General features: G+C 44.2%; 1 protein-coding gene across 2 annotated transcripts in view; it reads left to right on the forward strand.

The window, feature by feature from the left end:
* The first annotated feature begins 1475 nt into the window (after positions 1 to 1475).
* The window catches only part of LOC148028596 (protein RETARDED ROOT GROWTH-LIKE-like), a 28483-nt gene continuing 15974 nt past the window's right edge, over positions 1476 to 13984 (forward strand). The window contains exon 1 of one of the 2 annotated variants that reach the window (XM_087688859.1): positions 1476 to 2035. In XM_087688859.1, coding sequence (XP_087544985.1) covers positions 1599 to 2035 — 437 coding nt within the window. In that variant the 5' untranslated portion in view covers positions 1476 to 1598. The remainder of the gene's footprint in view (positions 2036 to 13984) is intronic. The other variant, XM_087688861.1, reaches the window with a different exon arrangement.

A 13984-nucleotide genomic window follows, 5' to 3' on the forward strand; every position in this document is an offset into this window, starting at 1 on the left:
GGGAGTTGAATATTTAGAGATTTAAACATTATCTCAAGATGAAACATGAAGAAGTTTGTTCCTTACATGATGAAGCATCCACTTACCAAAGGGCTCATTGAGATTCACTCAACCTATAAAGTGTACTATGGGTGTAACAGTAGACAATGGGACACCACTAAGGTGTACTATTGAGAGTATAGAGTGGTGCTAAGTGTATCCCACACTCTCAACATTATATGTATTGACATATCATAGCTACTTGAGCTCCTTAGCATTAGTTTTGGGTTTGGTGATTAGTCCATTACTCATACTTAGCAACCATTGCTGCCTTTCTATGTTAAATAAAGAGTTTAATACTATTGTTTCCTCTACATAATACTACTGCACTATTGAGAGTATTTATTTAAAGTATTATTAGTACTATTATTATTGTACTGCTAGTTACAATTGTGTCTTCTTTTCTCTTCCTCACCAAAATTTTCTCCTACACCCTAAGAACAAATAGGAAATATTTCAATCAAAAGAAATAATCATATTAGCCCTAGAAATGTTCGCATGCAACATAAAATCTAGTGGCCTAAACTTTCATCTCTTTCATGTATAAAGGCACTCACAAGGCAACCTCCACGTGGCAATAAATGTATTTTGTCATACCATCTCTCAAATAAAAAATGAAAGCGTGGGCTTTATTGCTTTAGGTGATATGAATTGATATTGACACACTCCAACCAAGTTCTAGATACAATAATTTCACTCAAGCACGCCTTTTTATGGGATATACGGCTTGCCAAAAGATAGCTACATCAACAATGATTCATGGATCATGTAGATCATGCCTTGATCATGTATACACATACATCCCCTTTGCCTGACTTAGAGCTTTCACACTTGGTGTGAGCACTTCATTAATCACCCCCCCTCCCCCTTTGGCAAAAGAAAGGAAAAGAGAAGAGGATGCGTGATAGTGAATAAGCTTATTGTCATAAATCATAACACACCTCCAATTGGTGGTATTCCACTATTTTGAAGGGGCTTTCTTGTTACAATCTTCCCTCTCTCTTGCCAAAGAATGTTGAGTCAAATTTGCAACACAAGAGCATACTCTAAAAGGGGGCACAACATGGTACACATCCAATGGCGTGTTAGAAATTTGTTTGGGAGCTTGCTAGATAAGAGTGAGAACAACATACCCTTCCTGAAAATTGCAACCACAAATGAAGATTGAAGAGGCGATTGGTAGATGTTACTAATTTGGCACCCTTACCTTAGCATTGCGTTGCAATTTAAGGGCCATTTAGATCTAAGGCTTAATAACCTTAGTATTAACGATTGTTTTAATGGAAACTGCCCCTATGCTTTTAGGCTCAAGCAGGCCCTCAGCTTAAGCAGTCCCCTTGCTTCTGGTATTATTATCTAGACTCCAATTATTATGTATTATTCTCTCTCCTCTCAGGAGGTGTAGTCCCTAAGGTGTCTCAAAAGTTCTGTTTTTTTCATGCATCAGTTTTTGTAAACGTGTCTCAAAGTTTTAAACGACATAACAAGAATGCGTGCGGAAAACGCCATACTCTACTCCTACTGTAGACAGGGTTCCCCTGAGCTCTAGCCATTTTGCCATGGCAACACTACGGAGTGGCTACCACCTCGTGCAGAAGCTCTCCACACAGAGCCGGGCCATCTTCCTGATCGACGCGCCATGCGAGGCGGCTCGGAGCTCCTGCTCCTGCGCCAGCGAGCTTCTCCTGTGCACGCGTCACGCGTCCACCAGCATGCCGCAGCAGCCATCGTCCGAGTTCGCCTCCGTTCAGGACCTTGAGGGACCGGCAGGCCCTTCCAGCAGCAGAATCATCTTCGACAAGGCGGCAGAGAGTCTACTGGCCAAGAGCAAGGAGAAAGTGCACCTCCTCCCGCAGAACTTGCCCTCGCGCCCTGCCAAAGTGGTCAAGAAAATTGACGACAACTCATTGCGCCACAACAGCCTCCTCCTGAAACCTGCTAGCTTGCAGCGTGGCGATCAGTGCATTCCAATGAAGGCTTTCTACATATCAAGGAGGTGTGCACCTCGCTTCCATCTTAGCGGCATCTGACCATTATGAAAACAGTGGAAATACACAAAAACAATCGAACTCTTTGTTGTTGAATTCATTTAATCTTGCAAGTGTGTGTATGCGAGAGTGGGCAAGGGAAGAAATGAGAAGGGAAGAAAGGGACAGAAAAGAAAGCAGAAGAATGAAAGAATGGACCGAACTGATCTGAAATAGAGTGGTGAATACAGGGCTGGACTGATCAGTCCCTTCATGCAGCTGATACACATCAGTGAGGGCACCGGATTAGGGAGCTGGGTGGGATGAAGCAGGCTGAGGAGAGAGAGTGCTGGCTGAGATGATGATTGAGTGTGCAGGAGTGAGGGACAGCTGCCCCAGTACGAAACAGGCTGACCGGCAGCAGTCGGCTGCATTTGCATCAAAATGCTGTCATCCAGCAAAAGCATCTGCTGCCCAGTGTGAATGCAACCTAAAACAGGTGCAAACCAAAATGCACTCGAACCAGATTGTTATATACAGTGCGAACACACCAAACCAAAACTAACTGGAAAATGGAATGCAATGACTTTCAGAGCACCAACTCCTCTGTTAGACTTTGACAAACATCACAACCAAGAGATGGACAACATGAAATGCTAACACCGCTCTCAAATCTTAACAAATTTGTGCAATGGAGCATAGAAGCAGGAGATAGAGGCTTCGTGAAGAGAACCCTTGCATTGTCCTTTGTGGGAGTAACCGTTGCTAACTCTGACTCCACAATTTTCTCTGGAATATAATGGTACTGCACCTTAGTGTGTTTCGTGCGAGCATGGAACATGGGTTCTTTGCAAAGTAAGAGTGTTGTTATTGTCAACTTGTAATACTATAGAGCATGCCAATATGTGGTGGAGCCATACTAGTTTTTGTGTCAGTCTCCATTGATAAAAGAGCCATGGTAGATTGCTTCTTATTGTTCCAAGAGACAACTCTAGATCCAAGGGAGAAAACAAAACTCATAGTTGAACGTTGAGTATAGACGTCTCCAGTCTAATCAAAGTCGCTCCATTTTGCAAGATTGTCTCCCTTTCCACATATGATCTCATCGGATGGAGTCCCTTGTAAACATTGCAAAATGTAGAGTGCAGCTCTCTCCAGTGAGCCACCATATCAAAAATGTTGAGCCTTGTATGAATGAGCCATATGAGAGAGTTGACAAGGCAACCATAGTGGGTGGCATCTGAAGGGGATCACCTATCACCTATAATAATAGAAAGCTTGGACTTTGGGTACATGGGGGATGAAATTGGTTTGTAGGAAGCTATATTAAACTTTGAGAGAAGCTTGGAGATATACTTGTGCCAAGAGATCAAAATACTTTTTGAAAGTTGATAGATCTTCAATTTGAGAAAGAAGTGGATGTAAAGAAACGCCTTGACACAGAAACTCAAATACAATTATACGACAAAGCACAAACTAATAATAGGACACAACTAGGATTAGGATAACTCAGAGACAATGAATCACGAAATGGATGAATCTTAATTAAATACAATGGTCAATGTTGCAAATAGACCATGTGGTGATGGATACTAAATCTTGAACTCTCTTGTCTCAAGGATTGAGACAAAGATAATGTGTTGGAGAGTGTGTTGTACTTTGATGGATCCCAAAACATAACATGGTAGCCTATGAAGGTGTCTTGCAGCAAATGCAACAATATTGGATTGTAACAATGTTAGATGGGTAGAGGAGTAGAAAAATTGCAATCGCAAATGTGGATGATGTGGTAGCAGTCTAGGCGGAAGTAGATGATGAAAATGCGGCAGGTTCCATTTACAACAACAAATTAGTATGGGACTGAAAATGCAGCTGTGGTTGAGGCGAGCAGATTAGGGTGACAACATAGATGACTAGCTGGGAGCTTGCTTTGGGCCATAGAGAGCCTTTTGCAAGTGATACACATGGTTCTCCTTTTTGACACACTGAGATGTAGAGGTTGATAAATATAGATATCTTCTTGAAGGATGTCTTTTAGGAATGCATACTTCACGTCCGTCTGATACACGGGCTAGTGGTGGTGGCTTGCAAGAGCCAAAACAACCTGAATGGTAGACATACAGGTGGTTGGAGCAAAGGTCTCAGAGTTGTTCAATCTTGCTCCTTGTGCAAAATCCTTGGCAACAAGCCTCGTCTTAGATTGTTGGTATGGTGCATTTGTTGTTGGCCATGAAAAAAATGTAGTAGGTTGAATGGCTGCATGTCGTCGTATCTCGATTTACTACACATACTTGGAGCTCTTGCCTCTTCTTAGTGTCAATTTTCAATTGTTTGCAAAAGGATAGCTCTTTTCCTTCCTCTTCCAAAAAAAGAGTGCACATCTTATTAGCTCCCTTGGTGACAGCTTGCACGTCCTTCAATGTGTTTCTCCACCATGAGTGGGGCGCTTGGTGTTCATTTCATCTCACCATCACTAATCTCTAGGTGGGTTTCACCTAGCTTGGCTCCAGAGTAGTGGTAGCCAATGATAATTTGGACCTTGGTGATCAAGTCATGAGAGAGAGAGAGGGGGGGGGATTGATACGAGTGGGTTGTGAGTAGCCATGAATGAGGGGGGGATTGCTGAGATGAGTTGTGATAGTAGGAATGGGAGATGAAATGTTGAAGTGAAGATGAAGACAAAAAAACATTCACGAACAAATGCATGGCCACCAAGATAGCCCCCTTCCATAGCCACATGGAATGGGAAATGGGCAATGGTAACGGGAATGGGAAATGCAATTGGAACGAGGAGGTCCCATTTCGGGAACCGGGGAAACATGGAATTAAAAAATATATAAAATTTAGCATTTAAAAAGTAATTATGCATTAAACAACTTCATAAGTGTTCAAAGACACTCTAAAGCACACTTTAAACATCATATTGCATGAATGGTGCGAGATATATTAAGACCAATTGATGTTGCAAATAAGACTTGAGTACATTGCACACAACCAAAAAATATTAACTCTAATGATTAACTTTATAGACTCAAGAGCCATAATTTATAAATTTTTGAAGATTGACTAACATATCAAAGCGTCATGAAAGAGCGAATTCCCAAGTGGCATGGCCAATAGTACATACAAAAATTAACTCACACTGAAATTTGAATATGGAGACCACACTAATGTATTGAGTAGTTACCAAAGAGTACTCAATAAACTATCAACATCTACTCCACCCACAACACCCCATACCACCCCAACCTCCCCAAAAAAAGGAACGCATTCCCAACACGCAACGAGAGAGTTTGAACATTGTGGAATGGCTGACATGGGAACGCGTTCCCTGTTTTTGACTGCTAGGGAACGGCGTTCCAAGGCCCCGTTCCGCCCGTTCCATGTTGCTATGTCCCCTTCTTTCAAGGCCAAAATTGTCTTATCTTGTTAGCCAAGAATGTTGTGTTCCTGACAACATTTCTTGGTTGGGGAACGTTCTAGAAGCGGAATGTTGTGGGGAATGGGGTGGGGGGAGGAGAGATTCAAACTAGGGATAGATAGAAGGGATAGGACATGGGTTTGTATCAAGAGAAAAAGAAAAAGTGTCCATCTTGATTTTACCTTTAGCTATGGGATTAAACGAAGGAATTCTTTTACGATATCTATATTACCTCAAGATTTTTATGAACCTCTTAGATAAACAAAAAGGAACTATCTAATCATTAGAAAATACTTATACCAAATCCAACCTGCCTTCTTGACAAGGGTGGTGATAACATGATTTAACTGAAATTACAGCAAGCATTAAATACACAAATTTGGAAATACATACTTTACCACTTGATCTTGGATAGTCAACACTAGATTTCCCCTAGCAACTGGCGCCCCTTGTGGTATTTCTTTATCTTGTATTGCTATAAGGTTAAAGTACATTGCGATATGGATTGATCTCCTTCAATCTCCAATACAATGGCAATGGCTGCCATAAAGGACCAACACCTATTGGGCACAATTTGCCCCTTGATTGTAGAACAATTTGGGCTCAGTTTGGGTTTTACATGTGGCCCACAATAATTTGAGAATGGGCTACCCCTCATATCAGCTGCAAATTAATGCCTTCAGTTGCTACATCGAGTATGTGGGTCTTCAATAATTGAGCATAGATCCGAAGGTGGCTGTGGAAACCCTAATGACTGCTACAAGTTGGGGTTTCAGTAGTATCAATTACTATTCACCAATGGTGGGAATACGTTGAGAATGTTAGAGGATGATGTGAAGAAATTGCTAGGGTTTGCACTGAGGAAACACAGAATGTACGACCATGATTGAAACACAAAACCATAGACAGTGATGTTCAAAACTCAAACCCTAAATGCAAAACGCAAAATGCAAAATGCAAAATGCAAAACACAGACAAATGGAGGAGAGGGAGAAGTGTGTTTGGAGCAGGGCGGCCTATTTACCTTGGTTTAGCAACATTTTGTGCATTATTTGGGCTGCTGGGCCAATTTTTAATGTGATTTCATTTTTGAGGCCCCAGTCAGCGAGTTTTAGGGCCTTTTGGCTATAATAGCCAGCCCTCCACTTGGGGTAGATCATTCTCTTCTTCCTCTTGTAGGTGCAGACTCTTGACTTGGCTATTCTTCTTCAGCATTTGTGAGGGATGCTGGCTGCACACTCCGTCTCCGTCACCATCTCTCTATCATCACTATCTCTTGTGCTGTCATCATTTTCTGCTCTGATCCATCGCCCCTCAACGATGCTTTGCGCTATGTGAATGGATTGATAAGTCCTTATTGTATTCAACATTCATTTCAAATTCAATGTAGATTTTTCTTCTCTTCATACTGTCTTTTCTCTTCTCCTTTTCTCTCCATGTTCATGTTCCTCTTCACCCTTGCATTAACTTGACATTTGGTGTAGCATTGCAAGCTCTCCATTGACAAATATGGTTAGGGTGGGCTAGTTGAGGGTCAATGTGGACTCTAAACCAACTATTAGGCCCCAAAGAGATTCAAGCACTTGTTGCATAAGGTTAGACTAAGTAGTGTAATTTGAACTGTTAAAATGATTCTTATCTGTGAAAGCATTCTTCAATGTAGCAATGGGAGTGGTAGTGTTGAGGAAGGAATAGTAGGGGCAGGGTTGGGGAGTGGAGTATACTTGGGAATGAACCCTAGAGTGCCCACCATGTATGCGGGATGTGTGCACACTGGATCCAAAAGTGGGCATGGGCTGATTGGGCACGAGTATGGTGGCCGCATGTGTAGCCCAAGGGGGACGGATAGGGACATGGTAGGCAAAGGATGGAAATCCTTTCATATTAGATCTAATCTTAATGTACCCTAGAGCGGTGTATCGGATCTTGGGATCCTACATTTCTTTCTTGGCTTGGAGATATATTAGATGGCTTAGGGCACAAGTACATTTTTGAGTTACTTTCGGAATTTGGCATGGCCGAGTGTCAGCCTATTTCTTGCCCCATGGACCCAAAGTCCAAATTTTTGGCTACCGACGATCCCCTTTCAGATGCTACCCATTATAGGTGCCTTATTGGTTTGTTGATCTGGCTTATTCATACCTGGCTAGATATTTCCGGTCTTCTTTTATGAAGACTCCTACTTAGGCTTATTGGCAAGCCGCTTTGTGCGTTTTGTGCTATACAAGGGACTCAATCCTATGGGATTATGTATGGAGAGGGGGATACTCTTTTTGGATGGGGTGACTTGGATTCGGCAGGTGATGTGGATTCAAGACTATCTACTATAGGTTCTACATGTCTTAGTGATGTGGCAAGATATTACTCATTGGCATGTTAGGTGACCAACATGCGGATATGCGAGTGATTCTATAGTTGGACCACACCCACGTAATCCACCCTTGGTTATGGCACATTCATTATGCCACCTTTTCTTTCCTTAGCGAGTTCACACTTAGTGATTGTGTGTATATATGTTATGGTACTTTTCATATTAGTCTTTTGTCATGTTGTAGACTTAGTTCTTTTGTGTGGAAGAAGAAGAAGAAGAAAGAAGCAGAAGAATTCAGCCCTATCTCTCTGTGTGCTCAAGTCTCCACTGCTTTTGTGTGTGTGCTCTTGGTTTCTTCATCTCCCTCTCGTCTCCCTTGGATCAGGAGCTATGTGGCACTTTCTTCTATAGAGGCTTAGTATCACCCCCTTTGTTCCATAGCTATGGAGGCTATTTGGCTCTATTGGATGTCGGCAGAGATTGGCTTTTTGTAGATGGGTTCCACTTAGTTGTGTTAGAGCTGGTGGATAGGTAGGAGCAGCTGGTGTAGCAAGCGTCAGGTACTGGCCGAGTGCCACGTGGTAGTTGGTAAGTTGAGCAGTAGTTGGACAACTGTTGTCCAGTCGGCTGCATTAATTGCAGTCGACGTGCATTATTTGTGGCATTTTTTATAGCCTTTTTATAGGCTCTGATTTTAGTAGTCTCGATCAGTTGTTTTCACAGATTTTAGGTTGCAGACCATGGAGCATAGAAATAGGAAACGGTCGGAACAGCCCCTCGGCACGCGGAATCGTCTTCCTCGGCACGAAGCCGTCATGGGACATGTTGCAAATCTATGGAATGTTCTCAGGGAACGTAGCAGGGAATGCGTTCCCTACGACGTGGGACACGTTGCAAATCTGTGGAATGTTCCCTGTCTCGTTTCAGACAGGGAACGCAGCAAGGAATGCATTCCCTACTGCGTGGGACATGTTGCAAATCTGTGGAACGTTCACTGTCTCGTTTCGGACAGGGAACGCCACGTGGCATCCCACTTACCTTCGGACCGCTTGTTGCTCCCGCTTGCTTGTCCATCTTGGACCTACGCGTTCCTGCCCGCCTCTCTCTTGTCTGCATGACGCACGTCCCGCTGTGCTTCTTGTCCCGTCTGCTGCAGCAGCCAGTGACCAGTCCGCCCATTCCATCGGCAGGGCCAGTCCCCCTGTCTGTCAATGGCCAGCCGCTAGTCCCCCTGTCTCCTCCTGCCTTCAACCTCTCTTCTTTCGTCTTCCTTCTCTTCCTTCTCTTCACTTCTCTCTTCTCTTCTTCCTTCTTTCTTCTCCCTTCTCTTTCTTCTTCTCCTCTTCTCTTGAGTCTTCCTTCTTCTCCAAGTTCCAAGTTCTCCATACTTCTCCTCTTCTCTTCTTTCTTCTCCCTTTTCTCCTTTTCCCTTCTCTATTGACTCTTGACTCTTGAGCCTTCTCCCTTCTCTCAAGCCATTTCTATTTCAAATTTCAGCCTAAAATGGCTTCATCTTCCCGCCCCGCTTGTCGGGCTGGTGGTCGAGGAAGAAGGTCCAATGATTGGTCATGGTGGGAAGAAGTAAATGTTGACCACCCATTGAGTGTTGGAGGATCTCGACCATGGGCTTGTAAGCTTTGCCCATACAAGCGAACTAGTCGAGCAAACAAGGTAATCCATTGAGCCGAGCATTTGTATTTCAAATTTTTATTGATTTTAATTTTTCAAAGCCACTTAAATATTAGAATATGGAATACCAATTGCCACTTGTTCCATTTTATACATAATCATGTCCGAGCTCATCTCCTACATGAGCCATATTCAGAGGTATAGTTTTGTCCGAATGTGACCTTGGAGAAGCAAAGGAAGCTTCGTGACCGTGTAGTAGGTCAACAAGCTTATCTTGCATCTAGACCATGACATGTTGCAATTAACCCTACAACTTTTGTGACACCATTCCCATGAGATGTGTCTAGAGCAAGGTTAGTATCAGGAAGTGCCACCTCCACACCTATTGCAGACATTGCATCGGCCATGGCATCAACGCCACATGTTGCACATAGACAGAGCACACTTGATACTAGTTGGGATCCAAGAAAAAGGAAGCAGTGGATACATCAGTGGCACGCTTTTTTTATCATAACCACATTCAATTTCGTGTAGCCAGGTTAGAGTATTTTAAATTGATGTTGCTTGAAGATTGGTGAGTATGGCCCTTCGTATGTACCTCATCATTAGAGACCTTACACACCACTTTGCTCGACAAGGAAAAGCGCCTTGTTGAGCAAGCAACAGTGACTAGAAAGAGCTAGTGGGCTAAAAATGGAGTTTCCTTGATTGCCGATGGTTGGAGTGATACACTCAAGTGATCCATTCATGGTATGGTTGCTTATTCTCGTGGGGAAATGTATTTCATATCTTCACATGATGCATTGGGGACAGGAAAGTCAGCAAATGTACTTGCAGGAGAGTGGGTTACATGTATTTGTGAGAGTGCGCAACGGAAGAAGAAACAGGAACACAGAGGGAGAGAGAGAGAAAGCAGAGAATGAAGGAAGAAAATCTACACTGACTGAAATGAATGCTGAATACACTGAAATGGACTGATCAGTCCCTGCACGCAGCCTGAAGCGTCAGTGAGGGCACCAGATCAGGCTGATGATGATGGCAGCACCGAAGACGGAGGAAGATGACGGAGTCGGAGTGTGCACCTGCCAAAGGAGGGAAGCTGATAATACAACTGACTGCCAAGTGGGAAATGGCTATAAATAGCCAAAAAACCCAAAAACTGGCCGACCTGAAATTTGAGGCCATAAATATGTCCGACCAGCATTTAATACTGGTAAAAATACCAGGAATGCTCAGAAAAATCCTGAAAAGGGTGGACAATGTCCGACAGGTGAGGCAGGATGAAGAATGCAGAAACTGTCCCGGGAAATGCACATAAAATCTCGACTGGAGGAGAAAATGCACTGGAATGCAATAAACTGAGTGCTCTAGAATGAGCTACCTCCTCTGTTAAAACAAGTGATAGACAAGTCAGAGCTCCTAAAGTCCTCGTCTGACTCAGACTGAGGCTCACAGGCAGGAGATGACAAGACATAACAAACATGACTGCTAACACCCCCTCTCAGATCCTGGATGTGGTGGAAGGCCAAGGGAGAAACGGATCCTGGGGTGGCAAGAGGAATGCCAAGGTCGATGAAGTCCGTTGATGAAGATTGCCGATGAAGAAACTCCTCGTGATCCTGGGAAGCCCCCTCTAACACAGTAGGGGCCAGGAAATCCACAGCCGCATCATCGAGATCGTCCCCCTCTGAAAGGGATGGGGGGTACGAGGGAACCACTGGAGGAGAGGGTGGGGGATGGGAAGGAACCTGTGGAAAAGAGGGTGCACAAGTGGGAACGGGTGTAGCAATAGACAACTGCCTCGGAGATCCTTGCATAAGAGAAGGGGAATGGAGCCTATAAAGCCCGCTCTCTTGCCAACCGGTCGTAATATCAGCCCTTGTAGAAGAATCCTCAATACAAACGGCCTGCTCGGTGAAGACAACCCGGGTATTTAGGCTTCTCCGAGTCGGAGTCAGAACCTGAAGAACTCTCCTGTCTTTTAGCCTGTGACTTCCCTTTCTTTTGTGTCCCCCCCTCTCGAACCTGCAACAAAAGCTTTGATGGAGGTGGATCTGCTGGCCATCTCTTTGGCGCGCTCGTCATGCTCCAAAACAAGCGGGGCAAGCTCCTTCCATAGAAGCTTCTCACGGGTCCTCGATGTAAGAAGGCTGGTGTAGAAGACATCAAAACGGGGAGATGGCAGCTGAGTCAAAAGAATCATGGCCATATCCTCGGAAGAGATCATCCTGTCAAGGGACGCAAGCTCATCCCTCATGTCCTCCAACCTGTTGATATGATCCTTCATGGAAGAAGAATCATCAACAACGAGCATCCGTAATTTCTTCTCGAGAGTAATCCGATGGGCAAAAGTCTTCTGATGGTACAAAGAAGCAAGCTTTGTCCACACTTCCGCTGCTTTCCGCAACCTGCGCACATGCACTAGGACAGAATCCTGTAAGCTCATAAAGAGGAAAGGTCGAGCTCGTGAGTTGAGCCGATCCCATAAGGCCGCACGATCCATCGATGATCCAACGGTGGGATCCTCCACTAGACGGGAAATAGGGTGGATAACAAACTCCCAAAGATCGAATGTATCAAGGATACACTCCACCTTACACGACCAAAGCGAGTAGTTGGAACCATCAAGTCGGTCTTCTTTGGGCAAAGAAGGGAGTACGGGCACTTGTATAGAGGGTGCCATGGAAGGCATATGAAGGCTAGTAGAACGAGCCTTCTGTGAAACATGGAGAGAACGGGAAATAGAGGGATCTCGGTCAAATGGGCTAGGTGATCTCCGGTCGTCGCGTGAACTAGCACGAAAGTCTCTCCGTCTCTCAGAGGAAGGAATAGAGACCTCATCCTCTGAATCAACAAAGAACTGGTGATAAGACATCTTCGTATATATCTGCAATCACCAAACAATCTGCAATTAACAGACAGTTAAGATGGAGCCACCTATGTCAGAAAAGGCCCGGAAGATGCTGTCGCCTGCAAGAGGAGAGAGAAAATGCTGCCGCTTGGAGAAAAAAAACTGTCGCCTATCCTCCAGATGATGACACTTTCTCCTTTGCTGATGTTGACCACCTCTTGTTGGCTGCGTTTGATGCAAACGCAGGCTGCAAACACCTAGAAAACTGTCGCCTACTCCTCTTGATGCTGCAAAACAACAAAACACAGGTATGGAAGGCTGTGTTTCAGCCTGGACAGCACCGCCAAGGGCTGGAAAGGAGGGAAGAAAGGCTGCACTTGATGGTGTCCTCCTCTGCAATGGAAGCTCTCCTCAGTGCTCTCAGTTAGGCTCTGATACCATGTGAGAGTGCGCAACGGAAGAAGAAACACGAACACAGAGGGAGAGAGAGAGAAAGCAGAGAATGAAGGAAGAAAATCTGCACTGACCGAAATGAATGGTGAATACACTGAAATGGACTGATCAGTCCCTGCACGCAGCCTGAAGCGTCAATGAGGGCACCAGATCAGGCTGATGATGACGGCAGCACCGAAGACGGAGGAAGATGATGGAGTCGGAGTGTGCACCTGCCAAAGAAGGAGGGAAGATGATAATACAACTGACTGCCAAGTGGGAAATGGCTATAAATAGCCAAAAAACCCAAAAACTGGCCGACTTGAAATTTGAGGCCATAAATATGTCCGACCAGCATTTAATGCTGGTAAAAATGCCAGGAATGCTCAGAAAAATCCCGAAAAGGGTGGACAATGTCCGGCAGGTGAGGCAGGCTGAAGAATGCAGAAACTGCCCCGGGAAATGCACATAAAATCCCAACTGGAGGAGAAAATGCACTGAAATGCAATAAATTGAGTGCTCTAGAATGAATTACCTCCTCCGTCAAAACAAGTGATAGACAAGTCAAAGCTCCTAAAGTCCTCGTCTGACTCAGACTGAGGCTCACAGGCAGGAGATGACAAGACATGACAAACATGACTGCTAACAGTATTGAGCTTATTGGCCTAGAGCATATTATGGGATTTGTTGCAGATGGAGAGCCCGCAAATAGGACAGCAGGTGCTATTATCCAAGGATATTATCCACATATCACAGTTTCATATTGTATGGCTCATTGCTTGAACACCCTACTAAAGGATATTGGTAACCTGTCATCAATTGCACCTGTCATAGAGCAAGGAGCTCAAATGGTTAGCTTTGTTTTGAATCACTAGTTTCTTCGCCATCACTTCTCTTTACGGTCGAAGAAGACACTTTTAAAATACTTTGATACCAGATTTGCCTTTAACTTCTTGATGCTAGGCAGATTAAGAGAATGCAGTGGTGCCTTGAGGCAATTATTTCTTAGTGATGAGTTCACCTCATCAACATTGGCAGATACTCCTATAGGTATCTTATGCTTGGAGAAAGCAAATAACTCCACTTTTTGGGATGATGTAAAGCGGATAGATGCTATGGTATCACCTATTGTGCATTTATCGAGGGTTATGGATGCTATGCAACCTTGCATTGGCAAGGTATATAAGGCTATGGATAGGTTGAATGAAAAGCTGCTGGAGTTGGCACCAAATGATGAGGCGTATGAGGAGATATGCCATTTAATTGTGACGAGGTGGAACTCCTATAGCTCACCCATGCATGCAGCTGCATTTGTTGTGGATCCTGAGTTCTAG

Source organism: Lygodium microphyllum, chromosome 11 (assembly GCF_053477565.2).
Source record: "Lygodium microphyllum isolate KBCC chromosome 11, Lygodium_microphyllum_v1.1.10, whole genome shotgun sequence".
NCBI lineage: Eukaryota > Viridiplantae > Streptophyta > Polypodiopsida > Schizaeales > Lygodiaceae > Lygodium > Lygodium microphyllum.